The sequence below is a fragment of the Chrysoperla carnea genome, chromosome 3, assembly GCF_905475395.1.
Source record: "Chrysoperla carnea chromosome 3, inChrCarn1.1, whole genome shotgun sequence".
In the NCBI taxonomy this organism is placed as follows: Eukaryota; Metazoa; Arthropoda; class Insecta; order Neuroptera; family Chrysopidae; genus Chrysoperla; species Chrysoperla carnea.
Window position 1 is genome coordinate 75,872,967 of NC_058339.1, and position 25,607 is coordinate 75,898,573.

Below are 25,607 nucleotides of genomic sequence, written 5' to 3' on the forward strand. Positions count from 1 at the left end.
TTTAAATTCATTGTGTTTGAACCTTGCGAACTGCAAATCAATGGTCTGTGAAAAGTGCCAAACCTTGACTTATCACTTGTGTATCACCTTACTACTGAAAAACTGTCTTCTCGCGAGACCGATATTTTTATCGACAAACAAAGGAAATTGAGACTAAACCGTTAAAAAAATAACCAAGATTATTTAGAGTTCATATCGTTCGATACGAAACTGTATAAATTCCAGAAACTCATTCTTTAAAAACCTACAGAAACTAATATTTTATAATTTTTTGACCACGAGGCCAAGAGGAACCCCTAAAAGAAATTATTAATTAATCAAATTGATTAATTGTATTATGTTTTAAGATTTTATACTTTTTCGCTAAAAAAGCTACATAGAATTAATTAAAATAATGAAATCATGTTGGTATTTCTGAATGACCTCTAGATGTTATTTATAAATAGACATCCATTACCTATACTAATCAAATCTGTTTAATGATTTTATTACGAGTGTGGTTTGACAAGTTCCATTACCTGTGCGAACTATTTGTTGATTGAAATATTCAATTCTAATTGAACTTGTAAAGATTTTAACTTATTGTTTAAGACAATTGGTAACTTTTCCATTTTAAGGTATTTTGATACCAAAAAAATGAAAATGGTTCGAATGAAATAAAATTTTATTTACCAATTAATCAACCTTTTATTCGTCTTTTTTGAAAAATTCATATCGATTCTCTGTACGGTTTATGAGAAATTAACTATCCAAGTCAGTGTTTTTACCAAAAAAAGTTTTTCATTTTTATGCACAGTAATTTTGGTATGATTAAAAAGCTTAAACTTGAGGAAATATAACTGATAAATGTTTTTTATGTAAATGGTAATATTTTTAAAAGCACTTATTTTTCATATACCATCATGTAAAAAGAGCTGTTTTTAACAATTAATTTCTTGTGAACCGTACAAACAATCGACTTGTTTGGATACTCATTAATTGACACACAAAATTTTAGTTTTTTGGTAAAACTTTCGTTTTGGTATCGTTACCACGATTAAAATTCTTAATAAAACAAGCTGTTACTGTGATTTCGATCCTTATAGTCCACATCATCAGCTTCTCGGATGATGAAACTAACTTTCCATAACTACCTGTAACACTATACAATATTAATAATTTTATTGCAAAAAAGATGTGTCTTAGAGACTAAACACCCAGTATTTGCAAAAATAATTTTTGAATTGAAAAATTCTTTAGCTGCGTTGAGCGATTTTATTATATGTAATAGTTTTTTATAATGGAGTAAAAATTTTAGTTTGGTGGAAACCATGGTCTGGCTTGGAAACGACATGCATATTTTGGGACATACATATGTGTCACGATCGATCTCTGAAGTTCAGCAACATTAGGTACAAACAATCAGTACTTGGATGAAAGACCGTTTGAGAATATTATTTGCTGATTCCTTTTTATTATGTATAACAGTTTTTTATACCCATTGTATATGTATAAAAATTTAGCTTCCGTATGTTTATGACCAAGAGTGTTTGTTGCATTTATACCCAAAAGTGTTTATATATACTTTGCATCCCGAAATTCTCACGGGAACGAATATTTAAATAGAACTAACAGCGAAATTTTGTCGGGTTTAGCTGTATGTTAATAATTTGAGTTTTTAAATTATGCAATTTTAATTATTCATACTATGTATTATAAATTTATAAATTCAAAAAAACACAGTTATCCCAAAATTTTAAGTTATTACTTTTGTCGACAAACTCCCTATTACTGCCTATCATTTTTTTAAATATTATTATACAAAATAAATGAGTCAATTATCGTAAATATTAGTTTTAAAGCAAAAAATGACCAGAACACAAATTATTGTTTAATTAATTTGCTACAACTTTACTAATTATAAAATTTTTCAGTTTCTTCATATTAACAGGAAAATTGCAAGTCTTATTTTTTCCCCTCCCAAACGCTCCATTTTTACGCGCTGCTTTAACTAGTCTTTCCAGCACACCTTGATGTAATAATGTATTAATTGATGCAAATCTTAGACCATTAAGTTACATAGACTGAGCGTCAAACGATTTTAAGCGTGCCAACATCTGAGGCCATTGTTTAGGGCAAATCCATCATGGGGTGGTGTTGAAGTGTCAAAACAAAGTGTTGTTGTCATACTTGCCATTGTAGATTCGTAAGAAAAATGCAAAGTGATTTTTTAAAGTTAAAAAGCGAAAAAGTTCAGTGAAATCACGATGTTTTATGAAAATTTGACATTAAATGTTAGTTTTTTTGATAAATATCCCTATTTTCAATGTATATTTTTGACAAATGTCCCTATTTTCTTTTGATAATTGTATTTTTTTAAAAGTCCCTAGCTGACCCAAGCAATTACCTCAGATGATGGCACACCTCTCACGGTACGATAAGATAGGCGATGCTAGATCTAGGTACTATAATGTCAATGGTGCAAATCTAAAAACGGTATAACTTTTAATTCACGATAAATCGTAAAAGAAAAAATGTTTACGAACGAACGAGTATATTGTCCTAACTATGAAACGTAAAAATGTTTTGAAAATTTCGATTATGGTATTTCGAGTCCAGTTATTAAAAAATCATTGTCTCAATTTACGATTAAAAATTTCATGTAAAATTTAGTTTTAATTTCTGTTTTCTTTATTTTTCAGATGCAGTTTTCCTGGAAAAATTTTCATGTAATGTCTTTCATATTAATTACACAAACAATCCTCAATAATGGATCACCAATTAAAGATACTTCAGACATAGACGAAGCAGATGTAAAAAAAGTATCCAGTAGAAAACCAAAAGCCATAAATTTATATGATTTTTTATCGCAAGGTGGATTAAATGGTCCAATTGTAGATCCATCCGATTACTATAGTTACGATGACACCGACAATGAAGTTTTAAGTCGTGCCAACGGTCCTGGTTACTCGAATAATCCACGACGTCATATTAACTCCCCAATTTATTACATCCGTTTACCCCCAGCACCATATATGTACGTTTCTGGTTTGGGTTATGTATCTCATCCACCATCGGTATCTCCACTAGGTCCAACAACGAATTCTTTCATAAATTTACCTATAAGTTTTGTTTCAAATGGTAAACCATCAAATGTGTACCAATGGTCCGAAGGATATCGACCACCATCAATGGTCAAGCCTACAACAACGACTACATCTACAACAACCACACCAAAACCGTATCTTTATGCACCAAAACCCGATTCAACAATACATCGTTTACCGGGACAATATGTATTTAATGGGAAGCCACAGGATAATATTGTTGTGTTACGGGACTCGTATAATTCATTATATGCGGATGCGTTACAAAATTTCTATCCTTAAAAATAAGTCTGATAATTAGATGGGGCAGAATTCAAATGGAAATCGATTCTCAGAAAATTTAATTTTTTCAAATAATTGAAAATGTAGTAATACGTCAGCAAAATCTTACAAACGCGATGTAAGGCTGCTTTTCTTTATGTTATTTGGACCCCTTAGAGCCTTTTCGGACTTTTTTCAATTTTTACAGTTCAACTCAAAAACTATGATTTGACATTAGTTGCTACTATTATTTTGCTCCGTATGTCTAATAGTTTTTGGGATATAAAAATTAATATGGTTATCAGATATGTTAAAATTTTAAGTTTTGTTTATTTTAAACTGTTAGAGATAGAACAAAAGTGTAAATGTAAATGTAATGTTCCTTATAAAAAAATAAACAACTTTTGTTTGAAACAATTTTTAGTAAACATCATTGTTTTCTCATGAGGGGGCAAATTAGAACAAAATTTTAGGGGAGTGTGAAACTATGTTTTGCAAGCAAAAAAAATTGTGCTACCTGCATTAGGTTAAAAACTGAAAAAAGTCAAAAATTTACATAACGTAGTTTCACATCCTAAGGTTTCCAAATAACATACCAAAAAAGGAGCTTTACATCGCGTTTTGCGATTATAATGCTGAAGTTGACTGGCGTATAAAATATTGTTTTCAATATCGAAAATTTAATAGTTTTAACAAAATTATATTTCCATTTAAATTCTGCAAAGTTCTAGATATATTTTTCCTATGAAGTTTAAATCACTGTGAATTCCATATTAATGCTAGAAATGCTAGAAAATTATAACAAATTCTAAACATTTGAACATAGAAAGTGGAAATTGTAAATCCAATTAGAAAAAATAAAATTATAAAAAATATACAAAAAAATTAATTAATACTGGTATTTACTATGTAAATACAACATATTAAAAAAATTATTATAGAAAAAAATTAAAAAAAAAAAGTCTGAACGACAGAGAAAATGGGACATAATATCATAAATTTAAAAAAATCATTTCAAACACAATTAACAGAAACTAAATTTTTCTTAATTTATTTCATTTTTACCCCAACTTTGTCAAATGAGGTATCGTTAGAAGCGTCTTGTTTGGCCGCTGATAGGCTATACGGCGTAACATTAAATTGAATATGGCGCCCTCTAGAGGACATAAAGCTATGATCGAAAAACAAATATCGATTTAATGGTAAAGTGTTTGTTATCAAATTAATGGGCGTAATTAGCACTTTTCAAAAATATATATATATCGTTATACTTAATCACGAAATTATTATCGGAAAATAGTTTAAAAGGAAAAGAGGTTCCCCGACTGTAATGACGATTTTACTTATCATAACAATTTCAGATGAAAATATTTTCTTGTTTTCATATTTTTATGAGCGCGGTTCTGTACTTGTCGGGGTTTTAGTTTTCAAACTTTATTTTATGTGGAAGAATTATAGAAACAAGTCAATTTTTATTAGATTTTGTGTTAGAATTCGACAAATTCGACATGTGTCTATGTAAGATTTTACGCATTCTGTAAAACCAAAATTTAAATTAATTATTAATATATTCAGTGAATGAAACTATTCGTAGTTTTTCTCACGACTTATCATTAATTAATTGATTTTATTTAAAGATTTTTGTCTCATTTTCTATATCTTTCAGATAAGTTACATAAATGTATTTAATTAATTTAATTTAAACAAAATGTATAAATTTATAAATAAATTATTATTGTAATAATATTCTATATACAAGTACACCCGTAGACAAAGAAACCAGCCACTAAACTCTCAGTAAAAAGGTCATAGCAACACTTTAAGTTAATTGTTCTTTATAAAAAAATCTATCAATGCAACTACTGTCAATTCAAACAAAATAATTACTTAACTGATAAGAAATTAAAGATTTCGAAAGAATATATTGGGTAGCGCTATAAACCACGTGGCTCAATTCCACCCTCTTTGGAACCCCTGAACTTTATTGCCATTCCCCTGCCGTAGGCCAGCGTAGCTTTTAAAATTATCTTCCCTCCTACGTACCAAGCTACGTGCCACATCTCAGTTTGATCATTCAATACTCATAGTGTTTCGATTTCTTTGTCTATAAGTGTATCTTAAAATTATAATAAATGGTTATTATTTGCTATTTAATTTGAAATTAAACTGCCTAATTATGTTGTAAATTTATAATAATAATTTAAAAAACCTTTTCAAATTCAATTTAATTAATTTACTCACAAAATTGATCGAAAAACGTTCATAAAATTATTTGTCCATAAAAAATTGATTTTGAATTTTTGTTTTTATTATTAATTAACATAATTAATTGTTAAATAATTCCGTCCAAAAGTTTATAATGCCTTTGAAGATATTTTTGGTAAATTGTATTAAAAAAAGACAGCTTTGATAAGACACTTAATATAAGAATAAATTTAATATTTTATAATTTTTTTTTTTTTTGTTATTTATTAATTATTTTTTATTTCAATAAAATTTTTATTTATTTATATAATTGCTGGTGTCTTTTTTATTCGAATAATTAACCAAGCACGAATGCAGAGAAGAGCAATTAGGACTAAAATCTTACACGAATTTTGGAGCGATATCCCCGAAAAATGAAAAAGATTTTTCTGTTCTTTCGAAAAGTACCTAAATACATACTTGAATGAAAGAGCAATTTTCATCTTTAGGGATGGACTAAAAATTAATTTGGTGTTGACTTAAATGAAGTAACACTTGCAGACTTTGCGCTATCCTCGTTTTTACTTTCAATTGGCTGAACACTTTAAAAACGCAGAAAATTTCCATGATTCCCTAGAAAATCAACAAAATTATTAATTGAATTAATTCAATTATTGAATCGAGTTTAGTCATTACACCACTTTCTATAGTAAAGAATTTCTAAATTTTAGGTTAAAATTACGGAAATTACAAAAGGGTTTTACTATTAGTAGGAATTACCAATTTTTAATAATAGGTTAAGAAATACCAAGGTTACAGGAAATACTTATTCGAGCTGAATACAGAGTGTCCATCATTCTTTATAGCATAAATAACATATTTCTCAGAAGCAATCAAAATTTCTTACTTTTAATAATTTTAGAACTACTTGCCCCAAGAAACCCTTTTATGATAGACTGATAGGTCAGATAAACATATTTTTCTAGGACATCGAATTCAAGTTAAAAATTAATTATCATTTCGTTATTTGATCTGACGTATGGAATTATATATAGGTAAGTGTCTTGACTCATGCGATCGTCCCGTAAAGAAACCACAAATCTCGGATCATTTGAAGCTATTTTAGAAACATATTATTGATTAAAGTTGGACAGATTTGAACTCTGGGAGGTGGTCAAAGAATAAATGCTGCAAGTATGCTAGTCTTTTCATGGAAAAGCTGTGTAATAGTCCCATCAATTTAGGTGAAATTCCATACGATTTACTGTGGGAACAGCTATGCTCATTTTTAGTTTTTTATCTGTAGAATAAGAATTTTCATATGCGTACTTTTTACTCGAAAACCATGAATTTTAGAGAAAAAATAAATCAGTTCAAAGTTATCGAGTGTAAAATTTCCGTTCGATTTGTGTATATAAACTATTTCTTATCTTTCATATTTTCTGAAAAATGTACATCAATATACAATTTTCCGGGTTTTTTTAAGTTTACTTAAAAACCATGCATATTAGGGAAAGTTTTTAGTGGGTTGTTCAAATATTTGCTGGAAAGGCCACTCCATATATAATTGCTTGAAAATATTTTTTAAACTAAATGAAATTAATGTATGTTAATTCATTACAACATGGATATACTGATAGTAATTCTGGCATCTAACTATTTATCATCATACGGTACAGGGAGTTTTTAAAATATTGATGGTTATAGTAGGTCTACGGACAAACGAAACATATCACAGCCGTTTCACAATGGCTGGATATTCGAGAAATTCCTTGAAATTCATGTTGGGGATTTTTATCTTTCGAAAAACCAGTAATCTACAAAAAAGTAAACGTTTTTGTAAAGTAAAAAGTTGTTAGACACGATATTGACAACAGCTTCGTAAATTTGACAACTCGAAACATCGATGGTGAATTGCCAACGGATGTTGACGATTTAAGAACTCATAAATCCGTTAAATTAAAGAATTCACTCATCAATTTTACGTTTGCATTGCAAAAAAACCCCCAGAGCCCCCTTCATAATTTAACGAACTTCTTTTACACAATCTTTTCGTCAAAAAAAAAATTTCCCTTAAATTATTATTCAAAAATTTTTGAAATATCAATGAAAAAGAAAAGTCCCGACTATAAAATGTCTGTTATGATATGATATTTCCTCAGTTCTAATAATCACTTTTTTTTACAAAGTCGATAAAGTAGAAATAAATACACGCACTTTTAATAATTTTTTATTAATTTTTTCATAAATAATAATTTTAAAAAAAAATACGGTGAAAATGATGAAAATTGTATTTACTTTTACTTTAATTTTCGTAATTTTATGTATATTTTTGGAAAATGCTGAAGCAGGTATGTTGTCTATATAATTTTCTTCATATCGTACGAGAACTGGCAACTTTTTTGAGAGTTTGTTTTAAGAAGACTGAATTTCGGATATTTCTTTCTTCATTGAACTTAGTTACTAATAAAATCCATCTTGAAACCCAACCAGAAAAAAAATATCTCAAATTCATTTCGTGTTAAAATCAACTTTTTCGTGTGACTGTCAGTTCTTATATCAAAAAATTCGAAATTATATTCGAAATCATTTTGGATATAATAACGAATAGTAGAATATTGGGATTCAAACCTCCTATTAGACACAGAGGTCATCCAAATTATTGCTTTTAAACATGTTTTTGCGTATCGCCCAAATTTATTTCAACTTTAACATTTTTTGCAAGAAAGGGAATAGATAATACATGGCCTAGGATAGATTGTGCAACTGGAGGCGATTTTTTTATAGGGACTACGTCAACAATTGTGCAGAAAAACTGCACAAGAAGTGACAGTTACTTTTTTTGTTATCTTTAAGTTCGCTTACGTTTAGTTTGACTTTCATATCCTGAACTTTTTTCGAGTTGAAGCATAGTTATTAGAAGAAATATTACTATACTTGAAAAAAATTGCCTATTTAGAAATTAAGCTACTGGCGATAATTACAATCGAAATATCGATATTTATCGAAATGTCTGAGAGAAGTCTGCTGAATGTTTTTCAATAACATTTTTTAAACAAAATTTCTTAATATACAATTTTATTTCGAGTATCGTGATATTTATTTCATTAACGATACATAATCTGTTTTTAAGATATTATCTCGTCAATTCATTAGATAAACAAAGTATTAAAAGTTTTGGAAACTCTTTTGGCGTGATCTTGTTAAATATATATGTATGATTTTTTTTAGTTTATAATGAAAACGAAAAATTTCAGAAAATTTTCTTAATAAACAAGTGTCTAACTTAATGAAAAATTAACGTTAAGATAAATTTCCAACGGTAATAAATTCTTCAAAGTGTTAAGAATATACCATAATTTTTTTCAAATTTTTAAATTAATATTTAATACCTTAAAAAAAATTATTTAGTTTGAGATACTCGTTATTGGCGATATTACAACAATCTAAAAAAGTCGCAAAAAGAAATATTTTCAGTGTTAAATGAAAATTATAAATAATGGAGAAAGACTTCCGGGGTGGGAGTTTGTTATTGAAAATTTCCTCCTTTTTAAGAACCTTTTTTTAAATTTCTTAAATATATTTTATGAATTATTGGCGAAAAAAGAAATACTTTTTTCACCTTAAATTATTTATAACTTTTGCAATTTTTTATGTGCTGAAAAACGCTTTTGACACATTTTTCTAGACGCCATTTCGAATCCAACGAGCTACCACATGTATTTTTACGATCATTATTTCTATATTTCACCAATTTGAACTTGTTGACTAGACTAATCGATTTTGTCTTTCCCAGTTAATTTTTAATGATAATAAAAGAAATTTAGAGAATTTTAATTCCAGGGATTCCATTACAAAGAATCGATGCAACACCATCATCTGCACTTTTTGGTATACCAGATTTTTTGAAATCAATATTTACAATGGTTATTAAAATAATAACCGATGTTGCAACTGGACAATTTGTTGATATTCCAATTTCTGTTTTAAAATTTGTAATGAGTATATTCACTCAATTTTTACCAGGAATGATAGGGGGAATAATGGGAATGATAGGGGGAATGTCTGGAGTACCAGGCGCAACCAGTAATGTACCTATATCGTAGTGTTGAAGTGTGAAAAAATTAATTATAATTTTTTTATTTTTGTTCTACATGTATACAAAAAATATTATTATACTCTAGATAATTACAAAGTAATGTTTACAGTTATTTATAAACAATATACTTCAATTAACTGTATTCCATTACGCAACGAAATCTAATGTAGAATAATATTTTTTGTATTTTGAAATAAATTTGTATTAAAACTGAATAAAATGTTTACCAAAATGTTTTCCGTTTTTCGACAAATACACGGAAGTTTAAAAACATTTTACACACGATTTGATACGATTCAACACATGAAATTTTACGATTTACACTTGAAAACCAAATACATTTTTTCATGTACATAAACGCTTCTATACAAAAATGATTCCTTTTTCAAAAAAACTTCTGCTTGAAACTTTATTTCCAAATATTTTTTATCTTTCTACCTTTTTCTACATCTTAGTTCTTACGATTTCTGTGTTAATTTTAACTTCGCACAGTTTCAATTCACTGTTTCCTGTCAGCAAAAACCTGTTTGCAAGGCTTTTGATGAACTTTTCCATAATATTTTCGCATATTTACGGACTATCTTCATAAATAGTCGCTTTAATTTATTTCGTAAGCTCCAGGAAAGTCTGCTGGTCATTGGTATATACTTTTCTTTTCAAATAAAAACCCAAAAAAAAGAACTTCAGTTGTTTGAAAGTCTTTTGATGAAATTTTCGCATATTTACGGACTATCTTCATAAATAGTCGCTTCCATTTCTTTAAGAAATTTTAAAGAAGTTTTTTTAAGAAATTTTTACTACTGCACATGAAATGATTTCGGTTTTTTTGGGTGGAAAACTTTTCTGTTGAATATATCCATTCTATGATTCTGGGGGGGGGGGAATATTAAAACTGATGATGATGACTATGAACTGTACAAAAATTGAATCTGAACAAATCGGAAGAAGAAACAAAGGCTGCGTTTAGCTGAATTGAATGCTTGATCAGATTGTCGAGGTGTACTGATACTAGGTTTTTAATAGCGAGGGCTTCTTTCGACTGGACGCAGATATTTGTAGAACTGCATAATTTATACAGAATGTTCAAAATCCCCTAGATCTATAAACTTCGTTTACGATAACTAAATTTTTTAGTGCTTAGAGCTGCAGTTTTGAACGAATAGGGTATTCTATGTTAGAAAAAGTACTTCAAACTGTTAATTTTCCTAATAAAAAGTCACAAAATATATATATCGGCAAAAGAAACACGCTTTCTTGCCATAAAATTAAATTAAACTTTTTTTATTCTCGCAAAAACGCTGTCAGTCATTTTAGTGACGTCATTATTGGTAAAAGCAACAGTCGTATATGTGATTATTATATGTATTATGGCTCAAAATAAGAATATTTAAGTATATTTCTATGTAAATTTTAATTTTTATCAAATTTCATAATTTATTTTTCACTACAGAAAGTATCCTGTTCAACGCCGTTTACCATATTTTATAAAAAAAATTATGTAGTTGTAATGGATTAAACTAATCTTCAATGATTTCAAATCAAGTCAGAATTCTGATCTCTGAGCTCGGCAAGTTTTGAATTGCTCCGCCATCTTAAAATTGATTGTTGTCTATCATACTCTAAAGATTTCTCCATACTCTCGTGAAATAGCACACAGTCGAGCGAGGAACGGCAAAATCGAGGTGATACTTGTGATGCCTCGATTTTCTTCGCTTTGCCTTGTTTGACTCGCTATAAGGCGATTTTTTGATTCAAGAACAACACGAAGTGCCCACGCGAAGGCACCTCTCACTTCTACATTCTCATGATTTCCTCGTAACTCAAAAGTTCTTGTAATATACACAATTGTACTATCTAAGAGCTGCCGCAGCAATTGTTTCCATTCGAATGGATGGAATGTCAGTCATAGCAATGAGATACTTGCGAAATAAGATTAGAGTGAGTGCTTCAATTCGGCTAACTTTGGAGTATATACTCGTCGAGGATATACCGTGAGAGTGTGGATAAGGGGTACTAAGAAGAGAATCTACCTCCGACACTGTCAACTTTTTTCTGAAACTCAAGATGGCATATTGAGTACCTTCAAAGCTGCAAATCGTTTTGAGAGAAAACTTAACTTTATTACATTATTATTCTCAGTTGAAATTCAAATTTTATGGAGGGTAGAGATAAGGAGAACCATCTTTAATAGTGGTTAAAGTAAAAATGTGTTCAGCTAAAAACAGTAAATAACAGTTCTAAAATTGGCCAGAATGGCGCTTGCGTAGCAAAAGGTGTTTAATGTGAGCTTCTCTATTCTTTGAGAACTTCTTTTAAAACTTACACTTTTCTACAGTAGCGTCATCCTTATTTGCTATGAATTCTATGAATTCAGCCACTATAAAAACTACACGATATGATCCAAACGCCTTCAGGCAACCTTTCTGTGAGAAAAATTTTATAAGTTACCTAAAACATTAGATTCAAAAACAATACTTCAAAAAGTTGTTGACTTCAAAGAGAGAGGCTATTATAAAGGCTTTACATATTATTTTGAATTCAAATTCTATCGATCTATTTATAATTAGAAACAACGTTCCTACAAAAAAGTAGGGAATAATTTTCGAATTAAAGTGGTCTTCTATCTCTTATCATTTACGACCTCAAGTTCATTTGAGGGCCCAAGTTAAATTCAATGTCTTTTTAAGATATTCTCTACTGACCCTGAAGCAGAAAAGCATAGTAAAAATTTAATCAAAAAATTTACTCCTATTATCAAAAAAAACCAAACTTTAATTTCATAATACAAAAGCATTTAAGCCAACTTTAAATTCCAGGAAAACTACAAAGACTCAATACAACAAAACCTTCATTTAGAAATACAGCAGGAGATTTAATGGATGCAATACAGACAATGCTTGGCGAGATATTAAATGCTATTGGAGCCGGACGAGTTTTCAATATTCCAGTGGCCGTTTCAGAATTTGTATCGAATCTTTTCAGTAATATTATACCAGGAATTTTACCAGGAATTATAGGAGGAGGAGGGGGAGGAAATGGAAACGGGGAAATTAATATTGCAAGTGTGTAATAAACAAAAATGGGAACGAATTCTTGTTCTCTGCATGTTAACAGAACAGTATTATTATGAGTTAGATAGTTGCAAAGACCCGTTGCAGTTATATGTGCAATGTACTTTAGTTAATTGTATTCCATTCGAAATTGTATTAAAAATGAATAAAAATTTTTACCAAAATGTGTTCGATTTTTCGAAATATTACACGAAACACGAAACATAAAAATCTTACACATTTTCTTCACACATGATTCTACACACATGTACACGTTAATACAATTAATATAGGGTTTTCCAAAAAGAGCGCTTGAATTTTAAATAAAATCGAGTGAAAACAAACAATTGACTTAGTGTTGAATGTTGATTACCAAATCGTTTGTTTTTTCACGTCATGTAAGTAAAGAAAGATAGCCACACATACATACATGTCACACACACATTACTGATATTCCTATATAATACATACTATTTAATCTTCACCTAATTTAGATCCTCACGGCTAAACAGTCAGACGAAAAAATGTATCTAACAAAAGTTATTAATTTTTTTATAAGGAACATTTTTTTTCATTTAAACTTTTGTACTATCTCTAACGGTTCACAAGATGGGTCCCACGGACCCAAGACATGACTTTTTACGTCTTGAGCATGCTATAAAAATTTCGGCTTGATATTTTTTTTCGTTTTTGAGTTATCGTGTTGACAGACAGACAGACGAACAAACGGACAACCGAAAATGGACTTACTAATATGGCACTGTTTCACTGGGTGTTGCTGGGTATTCGAAAGATTCAATTTTGAATGACACGATCGCATAAATCGGTCTCAATGTCATTAATGGCATAAGTTATCTAACTAGAATATCCTTAAACTAAAATGCCAAACCGAATCACTGTGAATTACGGAGGCTAATAAAACTGTGAACGAATGAATGCTTTTTCTGAAACCAACAATTATCGACAAAAACAAAGGCCAGAACACTGGCTTACTGAAATTAACAAAAGAAAAAGGTGGGCGAACGAACAAATTTTTGTTGTTGGCTCCAATTATTATACACAAAGTTCAGCAGCGTGGAGATGGCCAATATAAAAAAGGAGCCATAGGTTTCGATTATGAATTTTTTTTTAAATTAAAAATTTTTTAAAATCTATTAACGTGTACGGGCTTTGAACTGACAACCTTCGTATTGGTAGCGGGTACTGAAGGCACAAAATCACGTACCATTTCGTTTCTGTTCGTGGCATTGATGTCACTTGTGTAATTCAATTAAAGGTGTCAAAATACTGAGTTTGTTAGCCTAGATCATTGAATCCTTCTCCTTCGTGGCAAATTTTTAATGTCATTTAAATTAGTTTCAAAAAGAAATTTATTAAAATACATTTTATTGAAATTGGTTCTTTATAAAACCTTTTTCCACTGTATAAGTTCTGAGCTGTTGAAAATTTTATTATAGTCAACTTTCTTTCCTGTTACATACAAACCTAATTTTCCATCATCAAAGTCCGGGTAAAAAGTTTCTTTCTTACAAGAGGATGGTGGAAAGTTCTCATTCAGGAAACCTTGAATAATTTTATTTGCTCAGCAGGCTTAAAAATGGCCAATATTCACAATGAGGGTACTTCAATAAAACAAAGGCCTCTTAACTCGAAAATACAACACTTGCCACTATACACATGAACTTTATAAAAAAAAATATACTTCAGCCTATTCTTATTCCAGGTAAATTACAAAACTTCAATGTAGCGTCACCTGCTTTAAGAGCAGATTCAGATACAGAATTAACGGATTCAATAAAAAAATTGGTTGATGATATACTAAATGCTGTCCAAACAGGGAAATTATTGGATATTCCAGGGGCTGTCATAGAATTTATATCGAATTTATTCAGTAATGTTATTCCAGGAATAATCGGTGGAATCTTTGGAGGTATAAGAGGGGGAAATGCAGAAAATCTAAGAATGACTCTCAATGCAGCAACACCTTTATCGAGAGCCGACGCAGAAACCGATTTAAGGAATTCAATACAAGGATTTACTGAGGATATACTAAATGCTGTCCAAACAGGAAGATTATTGAATATTCCAGAAGGTGTCACGGAATTTGTATCCAATTTACTCAGTAATATTATTCCAGGAATAAAAGGGGGAAATGGAGACAGTAATGTTCAATAAAAAAATTTCATTACATATTTATTGTCTATATATGAACAAAAAATATTATTATACTTTAGATAATAGATTAATTACACAGATAATCCAATTTTCTACGAAACTGATGACAAAATTGCTCTCAGAAAACAAAAAAAATACGTTGTTATAGAAGAAAACAAGCCGAGAAACATAGTGTTTTTTGTTTACAGCTAATGAATGGCTAAGTTAACCGAAAAAAATCTCAAAAGTCAAAAAAACGGTTTCCTTGCGATTAAAAAAAAAGTTGGCGTCTAATATAACGACTAGAGATTTGTGAACCAATTACTCAATAACTTACTACCTATTAGTAAATATCAACTTTAAAATCGAAAAAAAAAAGTTATAGGCAAATGTAAAAACGTCTATTTTCGCTAATTTTTTTAAATGTTTTCTCGTAACCTACGTATTCAAATCGTTACTAACCAGACGTTAATCGATAGCTTCTTTTAAGATCTTGAACTTTCCCTTTAATTTTTTTGCATTGGATATCAAATTTTTTTATCGCAAGAAAACCTTTTTTTGATTTTTGCAAATTTTTTTTGGTTACCTTAGCCATTGATTAGCCGTAAACAAAAAACGCTATGCTTCTTTTCTTGTTTTCATCTATAACAACGTATTTTTTGTTTTCTGATAGCATTTTTTTTCAAATTAAACATTGAGCCTCCGTAGATTAATTGGATGAAGAATGGATGTCAGCTGTATAAACATCATACAAATGACTGGACTCCATTCGCCACGAAATCTAATCTGGTATAATAATATTTTTTATATTATGAAATGAATTTTGTATCAGAAAATTAATAAAATTATTCTTAAAATGAATTTTATTACAAAGCTAGCATTTATACCTGTGATTTAGTTCACGTGGTTAAACAGAGACAGTTACGTGGCGAAGAAGACTTGTCTTTTTTTGGGTAAAATTATAATATTTTAGACATTAATTTCCTATAACTTTTGAAAAAAAAATGCTCATTGAAGATGAATTTTTGTAATATAAAAAACAGCGTTCAAATTAACCTTAAAGATATGTCTCATTAAAGAATGGTTGAAGAACTTCTTGGACATACCCAAGCTTGGATTTACATATTGGGCCACATGAGCCATGGCTCTAGGCGGCAAATTGATCGGAAGGTCAAAATATTTTTGCGCACATGTGAATTTGATCTTAGGCATGACAAAAAATGCTCAAGTTGTGGAAAAAATTTTATACTTTTGAATTTTTTTTATATCAGACATTTCTTGCTATTGCCCAAAAGCGATATTATTTGCTATTGTCCATGGGCGTTATTTTTGCTATTGCTCAAGGGTGGCACTTTGTATAAATCTGGTCCTGGGCATAAAATAACTAAAGTTTCATTCCTAATTCAATTTTTGAAAACTCAAAAATGAAAAGAGGTAGAAAGTTGAAATTTTCATATTGAGTTTATAGCTGAAAAGAAAAAAATATGATTATGAGTTTATGAAGACACGAAAATTGAATTTTTTTTAAATATATATGATAATGTTAAGAATAATGTTATTTTTTGGGAGTCATTATATTTTAATACTTGTTCAACGTTTTATAAGTATCTCGAGTGAAATATTTTTCCGGGATAAAAACTAACTCACAAGACTCGAACCTTTGACAATGTCTACATGCACAAAGATCCCGCCGATCGGAATTTTTCGTGTGATACATACTTTACGCATCTCACAAGAATGATATATTTTATCCAGGCGAAAAGTAATTCATTTTACCCTGCGGCTGTCTTTGTGATCGGAATCTTACGTTTTGGAAAGAAAAAGCGCAGGCAATCAAACAAACTGAAATTGAAAACAATTTTTTCTGATTCGATCGGCTTTCTAAGATTTCGCAGACGAAATTCATTAACACAAAGTTAACATTAACGCAAAGAAATTCATTAACCAGATGTCTTCTGGTTAAAAATTCTGACAAAAAAAGATATTTTTGAAGATATAAAAATATAATATTAACTTTTAAATATGCTACTATAATTCTCACTCGCTACTTTTATCCATTTAGTGAATTTCCTTTTGCACAATCTATAGGTTTTGTATCGATACTGGAATTTTGCAAAAAAAAAATATATTACGTGCTCTAACGGAATTTGGGAAAATATAAGAAGAGGGTTAGCGGAAAAGGTTAAACACAAGTTTTTCAATTTTTCGATTAATATGAAAAATAATATTTACGACATTTTTCCAGCTGAAATTTTTTTTTCATATTTGATATTTTCAGATCTTTTTTTATCTTTTATGTTCTAAAATACAAAATTTTTTTATTCGACTTTGAGTAACGATTTTTTGTATTTTCTACCCGACGCCAACGCTTCTATTTTGAATTTTATTGTAAAGTCAAATAAAGAAAGACATTTAGAAAGCTAGGAACTTTTACTAAAAATTTTTTATTCATATGAGTTTATACTTTCGAAAAATTTTTCAGGGATTGTACAGGAGTTGCGGAGGACAATCCTTTCAATGAGAGCTGATGCAGATTTAGTGCCTGCGATAAATCAATTGGTTAATCAAATTTTAGCCGCTGTTCAAGCCGGGCAAATTGATAAAATTGATGGTTATGTTACGGATTTCGTCAACAATTTATTGAATAACATTTTGCCACCAGGAACTCTAGGAATGAAATTGATACAGGAGAAAAATTTGATCTAAGATTTTATTATAAAAGGAAGTCAAAACTCTTGACTTAATAAATAAGCTTATAAAGACGAACGAAAAAGTTATTTACCAAATTTCGATCTGAGTCCTAATTTCCCAGATAATTATTAAAATCAGTTAATAAATTTATCCAATAATAGAGCTCTTAGAAATATAAAGATCTTTATCGTTGCATTTAATTATCATATTATTTATCACATTTCTAAGTGCTCTGTCATTGGATAAATTTATTAATTGATTTGGTTTATTATCTCGGAAATTAGGCCTCAGATCGAAATTTGGTTAAAGAGCTTTTTCGTTCGTCTTTGTTAGCTTATTTAGGAATTCAAGTGTTCTGCAGTCAATTATAGAACACCTTGTAATACAAGTATACCAAAAATATTATTTTAAGCTAAAAAGATAATAATTTTATTTAAGTGTCACAGTGCTATAATAGGCCATAAAACACCTTAACACCATGGAAGTAAATATTCACATTCAAACTTAATAAAATTTCATTGTATAGATGATAATAATATTTTTCGTATATCAGTATACTTATTAGATTTTATATCTGTAATTGAAAATAAATAAATAATTTTGTAAATGGAAACCTTTGAGAATTTTTTGATTATTTCAATGTTTCACATCATGAATTTTTCAGTATTTTAAGTAAACAGTAATAAACAATTTTTGAGTATTTTTAACCCCCGAATCAAAAAAAGGGTGTTATAACTTTGGCCGCTATATGTGTCTGTCTGTAGTATCGTAACACCTAAACGGATGAACCGATTTGGATTTTTTTGTGTCGTTTGAAAGGTAAATTAATCTGGAGTGTTCTTAGCTATATTACAAGGGCGTGTTTAGATTTCCCGGAGCCATTTTGATCTAATAACAAGTTACTATGGTAACTTTTTAATATTCTAATTTTCTCAATAACTCATTACATGACAAACCTATATATATAATGGTACAGTAAATCTGGCATTTTGACAGGAAAAAATTACAATAGTGGATCTGAGGTTATGGATCGTTAGGGGGGCATGTAAATAACTTAAAAAAAATTAAGAGAATTTTTCGTTCCGCTGTTTTTGAGAAAATCCAAAAAAATGGGAAAAAAAATGGGAAATCCAAAAAAATTTGGAATGCGTTTTTCTCGGAATCTATTGATTTAAGGGAAAAATTTTTCAAATAAAAAATGTAGCAGACACTGTCAGCTACATTTTATGTCATTGGAGCAACGTCATACGAGTTAAATTACAAAAAGTAGGTGGCGTTAAAGTATTAAAAAAAGGGTTTTTCACGATTTTCATTAAGAAAAAATGATGTTTTTGTAAAAGTGTAAATGAAAAAGTTGTTTGACTCAAAATTAAACAATTTTTTTGTAAAACTTACCGTTTTTGAAATACAGCTTGCTAAAAAATCTGAAAGTTAAGTTTTTTAAAATTTTGAATAGGAGTACTTGATTTCGTTTTTATTTTCTTGGTTTATTTTAAACATACATTGTTTTACTATAGCTCGGAAACGGTAAGTTTTTCATAAAAATTGTTTAAATAAAAGTTGAAGCTAATTTTGAGTCAAACAACTTTCTCATTTACACTTTTACAAAAACATCATTTTTTCTTAATGAAAATCGTGAAAAACCCTTTTTTTAATACTTTAACGCCACCTACTTTTTGTAATTTAACTCGTATGAAGTTGCTCCAATGACATAAAATGTAGCTGACAATGTCTTCTACATTCTTTATTTTCCCTTAAACCAATAGATTCCGAGAAAAACGCATTACAAATTTTGTTTCCCCATTTTTTTGGATTTTCTCAAAAACAGCGGAACGAAAAATTCTCTTAATTTTTTTTAAGTTATTTACATGCCCCCCTAACGATCCATAACCTCAGATCCACTATTGTAATTTTTTCCAGGTCCGGCCTTTTTTTCGTCTATATTGACTGAATCATAATGCTTTGTCCTGAATGACTGGCTGACTAGATGACGGATCAACGTACAGTCTAAACCACTGATCGTAAAGACTTGAAACTTGGAGGATGTGTTCTTTGTATGACGTAGGTATCCAATAAGAAAGTATTTTCCGAAGTTCTACTCCCAAGGGGATGAAAAACGGGAGCAAATTTGTCGGGGACAACGTGATTCCTTGGTCAAATCTACTTCAAATTTTTCATAAATATATCTCTATACATATAAAATGAATTGCGAGATACAATTTATTATGGTCATCTGTTCAACCAGAGTTTTCGAATATTCTCAATGACGCCTATTTGACATTTTAGAAAATATCAAAAATTGTATGTACCTATACTTTTAGCTATGTAAAAAAATTCCTATCCATATTTCGAGTGTTATGGAAGGGGGATAAGTGAGAGCACGTGAAATGAAGGCTATATAACGAGGTGGTTGTTACTTACTACCCAGCGAAGCGCGCAGGTATCTTGCTAGTTTTAAATGATAATTACTGTTTATTTTCACATTTTAGAGAAGTAGATAAAGTTTTGTACAATACCCGTGTGAAAACACATTATTAACATACTTCGGCGCAAATTTCGCATACTTACGAGAATAATACTATTATCCCCACTTATATCGTAATTAGTTATTCCCTAACAACCAGTGTGTCCCCGGATAGAGGTAACTATACTTGTAAATTTTCTATTTTGCATTTTAAGAAAAAAATTCATTCTTTATAACAAATTTTACTTATTCTGAAATTCTATCTTCATTTTATACAAGTGAAAACAAACAATTGACTGAGTTAACTGTTGAAATACCATGTATAGACAGTGTTGATGCGCAGTCGTTTGTTTTTTTGACCTCACGTAAATAACAAAAGATATTCACTTTTAAATAGACACACACACAACTGATATTCCTATATTAATACATACTATAAAATTTGCACCTAATTAACGCCCTGGTGAGTAAACAGTGATGTTTACAAAAAAATGTTTCAAACAAAAGTTTTTTATTTTATTATAAGGACCATTTTTTTCATTTAAACTTTTGTTCTATCTCTAACGGTTTACAAGATGGGTCCTACGGACCCAAGACCCAATTGACCTATGATGCTCATTTACAAACTTGACCTCACTTTTTACGTCCTGAGTACGCTGTAAAAATTTCAGCTCGATATCTTTATTCGTTTTTGAGTTATCGTGTCCACAGACGGGCGGACGGACAACCGGAAATGGATTAATTAGGTGATTCTATGAACACCTATACCAAAATTTTTTTCATAGCATCAATATTTTTAAGCGTTACAAACTTGGGACGAAACTTAAAATACAATGTATATTTCATATATACATGGTATAAAAATTGTAATGCCAAAGAATAAGTAGTTATTTACTCATAAAGATTTTTAAAAAAACGTAATTTAGAGAATTTATATCTTTTTTGAAGTTAAGTGGACCTAAACTAGTTCCGCTACCTTAGTTTAAAATTCAGACAAATTGACTGCAGTATACTATATTGATCATGATTTGATGCTTAATAAAAGAAGTCTTATTACGGCTACTCTGATATTGCTAATTATTGTTGGTTAAGTAAATAATTATAATAATATTAGATAATTAACCAAACATTTTAATTAATTAAATGTGACTTTCTAGTTACATGTTTATGAATTTCAAAAATTGCTATTTATGCTTTATTAAAAGCAAGATATGAAAAGGATATCATTAATAAAATTCTTAATTTTTTTTCATGGTTAATATTTACGTACTTACGTGGTTAATTTAATGATATTTGCGAAAATAATTATTTTTAGCATTTTAATTTCCTGATGGGAAATGGTTGTTTCTATCCCGAAAATTTTTTTAGTTATATAGTAGTTATTTAGCTTTCGATATTTCGAAAATCAAGGCAAATATCGAAAAATCGTATTCTTATATTTCGTCTACATTCATGAAGTTATAACAGAATTCATAATCAAAGTTGAAAATAAGTACGCTCGTACTACCTTAAAACTTAAAAAAAAGTATATAATTCAAATTTGATGAAAACGGTCCGATCTACATATTTTATTCGTATTTTTCTCAGCAAACCCTTTCATTGGACACCCATATCATGAAAGTGCATAAAAAAAACCAGTCCACCATCTTTAATTTGTTTTGTTTATTGAAAAATTCCAAAATTATATTCCTGATTTATATCTAGTGCATATCCTGTCCGTTTTGTAGCCCTTTTAACATATACCTTCAGACGATTTTACGATTATGGCACTACTTACTCCCCTATGGCATCTAAGTTTCTCAATTATAATTGAATTCTCTTGTTTTATCTGTTTGCGTCCCTTAAAATGTAGAAATTTGTAAATGGGGAATTTTTAGGGTTTTTTCTTTATAAAAAATACAAATACTAATCGAAAAGGAATGTAATCATCCTACAATTGACGTCAATGCTAAACTTGATATCTGTTAACGATAGCGCAAAATATACCTATATTTAAAAAAAATAAACAATGCTGCTATAATTATATATAGTCGCAGAAACGAAGCAAAGAAGTTCGAAAAATTTGAATAGTAAGTCGAATTTGAATGCGGTTTCGGCATTCGATTCGTTAATAATATGCATTTTAATTTAACCGTAAATATACTAAATTCACAATTTGGTTAATAGCGATGTAAATAATTCAAAATTTGTTACTTGAGGGATTTTGGGGTAGCTGAGCACGAATATTGTGACGGAATTAATCTTAGGAGTACCCCAGGGCCCAAGTATCTGGTGCCCGATTCTGTCGCGACATTCGTATTCAGCGATCCCAAAAACTCCCGAGTAACGAGTTAGGACCGTCTATATAACGAATTTCTTGAAAACTCCAAGAGACGGCGTATACCGTTTACCCTGGGCACCAGGTACCTCGGAAACTTATTCTGGCGTTCCCAAAAACCCTCGAATAACAAGTTTGGAATCATTTTCATCACTATTAACCGAATTGTATTAACCCACATTCAAAATTCGACTTACTGTTCAAATTTTTCGAACTTTGACCGTTTTTAATGTGTAGTTTCTGCGACTAATAAAATGAGAAGCATTTTCAATTAACGGCTTTCAAATTTTTGTGCAATCATATCTGAAAAATTGTTTGAATTTCATTTAAAAAAAAAAAAACTTCTAATTGCAAATATAAATGGAAGGTTTTTAAATATTACAATCAGTTAGTCGTTTCAAGTGTTTTGTGGCAAATACCCTAAACTGAAAGAGTATTTTTGTCATTTTCCAGTAGAAAATCACCATGAAATATTTACTATTCATTTGTTTAACTTTCATCTGTTTATCCATCTACTGTGGAAATGTTGAAGCAGGTATGAAAAATTTAATTTTTTTAATTTATAATCGCTTAAAAAATCATGTTTTTTTGGAACTGGCAACGTCTGGAAAGAGTTGATTTCTTATTGAAATTGGGTGGGAAGGAATTACGTTATGGCACTTGAAAACGGTTGAGTAGAGTGTGTTTAGTTCGTTTCCACTCTCTAACGTTAAAACTGCTGGTTTGAAGAAAATTTATTATTAACAGTATATTGCGACTTTTGGCCAGAAAGTTCGATTTTCTAGCGTATGTGATATAAAGGCCGGAAAGAAATCAAGGCATAATATCACAGACGCCAAGGTAGCCAACATTCGGGCCATAATTTGTATACTATTTTTCTTTATCCTCTTCGTTTCTTCTATCCATATCGTTTAAGGTAGCACGAACGCCAAGGCAATTATAGACTTAGGGTTGAAATTATTTGTACCTTATTTGCAACTTTGACGATGAATTTTTTTATCACTTCATGAATGTAGACAAAAATAAGCCTTGGTTTTTGAAACATCGAAAGCTAAATAATTAAGCAAAATTTTCAATTTTCGATATTTTGAAAATTACCTCAGATATCGAAAAATAGTATTCTTACTTTTCGTCTTATTTTGTCAAGTTATTCACCATCAAAATTGAAAATATATTTTTTTTTAAATTTGTGTTTCCCCTACCGTGCTCATACACCCTTAATTAGTCTAGCACAACGGGTTTTTTTTTGTTTTCAATAATTTATTAAGGTTTTAACTATAAATTAAATAGTTTTTTTTTTTTTTCGTCCAACTAGTCTTGGAGAAATCTATGAAAACATATCATCCATCTACCGTTTTATTCATAAGATCAATGTTAAATATGCCTACTTTAGAAGTCATTTATTTATTTAAATAATCGGGCAATCCACTAAAATTATCAGAATAGACTTAGACTTAGTCCAACTTCATATAAAAAAAATCAAGCCTATAATCCAAAATTGCCCTGGCGCTCGTACTTCCTTAATTCATTTGATTATGATTTAATTTATAATCAATTTTAACATGCCAGACATAAATTTGGTTGCTATACTAACGCATTTCATGTGAGTATAGACTGATTTTTGCTGTTCAGAGCATGAGTTGATTTTTAAACAATTTAATCAGTTTAGGTCAATTTTTCCCAAAATAGCTTCATTCCTCTTCTTCAACTTCTTCAACAAATTTTCAGCTTGATTACTTAAAATGGACACTATTGCCTCAAAATTTATTACAACTAATTTACATTACAACAAATTTCGTGCAACAATAGCATCGTCCACCTGTTTTAACAATTTTTCTCATTTGTACATTTTTAAATTTTTCTATTTTTGACAGCTTCAGCGGTTAATACAGTTCAAAGCTGTTTCTATGGAACTTGTCAGTCCAGGCATTTTTCCGAAAATATGTTTGGTTAAGAAATTTTCCGCTGGTTTATTTAAAATGGGCACTATTGTCTCAAAATTTATTACAACTAATTCCGCTTTTGTACAAAAGATAGCATGTTTAACTGATTTGGGTTATCTTTTATACGTTAGCGCTTGCTTCGTATTTTTAACACTTTTCCATGAAACAATTTCCCTCATTTGTACAATTTTAGTTTTTTCTATTTTTGACAGCATCAGCGTCACGACAGTTCAAAGCTGTTTCTATAGGACGAGAAGCTGATACTGCAGATGATGATCAAACTATAGAACCAGAAGATGGAGATGAAGATAACGATGATGATGATGATGATGCAACTATAGAACCAGAAGCTATGTCTCTGAAACTAGAAGGTGTTTATATGAGACCAGAATCTCTTTTTATGGCACCAAAAGCGTATTCTATGAAATCCAAACGGTCCAATAATGCTGAAGATGAAGATGAAGATAACGATGATGATGACGATGATGCAACTATAGAACCAGAAGCTATGTCTCTGAAACTAGAAGGTGTTTCTATGGGACCAGAATCTCGTTTTATGGCACCAAAAGCGTATTCTATGAAATCCAAACGGTCCAATAATGCTGAAGATGAAGATGAAGACAACGATGATGATGACGATGATGCAACTATAGAACCAGAAGCTATGTCTCTGAAACTAGAAGGTGTTTCTATGGGACCAGAATCTCGTTTTATGGCACCAAAAGCGTATTCTATAAAATCCAAACCGTCAAATAATGCTGATTTAATGGTAATGGTTATGAAAATGATGCAATATGCACAAAATAAACAGTGGGATCGTCTCATTGAAACTGGAATGCAATTAATGAATCAAGTAATGGCACAAATGGGATCAGGTGACTTACAAAGTAGCTTAAAAACCTATCTTCCATTAATCGAAATGGTTGCAACTATGCTTTTAAAACAATACGGATAAATATTGGATGGTACAACGGCATACAGGAATACTGATAATTAATTATTTATAAATTTTTAGAAAGTAATTATAAAAATGTATTATTTTAAACTGTAATAAAAAAATTGTGTTCCTTCCTTTTAATAATTCTTATATAATTGCGTAGCCCACTTAAGCACGGATTCAGAAAGTTTTGTAGATACTCACGGTCTACAAATAAATGGTACTCTTAGGAAAAAATTTTAAATTTTATATAATAAAGTTCAAATAGTTCAAAGTTCAAAGTTTATTAGGCAAACATGTTAGTTTTTAGAAATTCTCTCCTAATACTCTAGACATTTAATACTCAAAACATTAGTAGGCAAACATGTTAGTTTTTACAGATGCTCTCGTAATACTCTAGAAGTCTAGACATATAATTACT

At 29.8% G+C, this 25,607-nt stretch overlaps 3 protein-coding genes across 3 annotated transcripts; all 3 read left to right on the forward strand.

The window, feature by feature from the left end:
- The first annotated feature begins 2,394 nt into the window (after nt 1–2,394).
- LOC123296268 lies at nt 2,395–3,402 on the forward strand. Its single transcript, XM_044877729.1, has 2 exons — nt 2,395–2,475; nt 2,682–3,402. The coding sequence occupies exons 1-2, from the start codon at nt 2,395–2,397 to the stop codon at nt 3,366–3,368; spliced, it is 768 nt and encodes a 255-aa protein (XP_044733664.1). The 3' UTR covers nt 3,369–3,402.
- A 4,446-nt stretch (nt 3,403–7,848) lies between these two features.
- Nucleotides 7,849–18,125, forward strand: LOC123295606. Its single transcript, XM_044877019.1, has 3 exons — nt 7,849–7,882; nt 14,404–14,841; nt 17,317–18,125. The coding sequence occupies exons 2-3, from the start codon at nt 14,643–14,645 to the stop codon at nt 17,538–17,540; spliced, it is 423 nt and encodes a 140-aa protein (XP_044732954.1). The 5' UTR covers nt 7,849–7,882; nt 14,404–14,642; the 3' UTR covers nt 17,541–18,125.
- Nucleotides 18,126–22,685: 4,560 nt separating this feature from the next.
- Nucleotides 22,686–25,252, forward strand: LOC123295721 (nucleolin-like). The gene is made up of 2 exons (XM_044877152.1): nt 22,686–22,841; nt 24,462–25,252. Exons 1-2 carry the CDS (start codon nt 22,772–22,774, stop codon nt 25,202–25,204), a joined length of 813 nt encoding a protein of 270 aa, XP_044733087.1. The 5' UTR covers nt 22,686–22,771; the 3' UTR covers nt 25,205–25,252.
- Nucleotides 25,253–25,607: the final 355 nt, after the last annotated feature.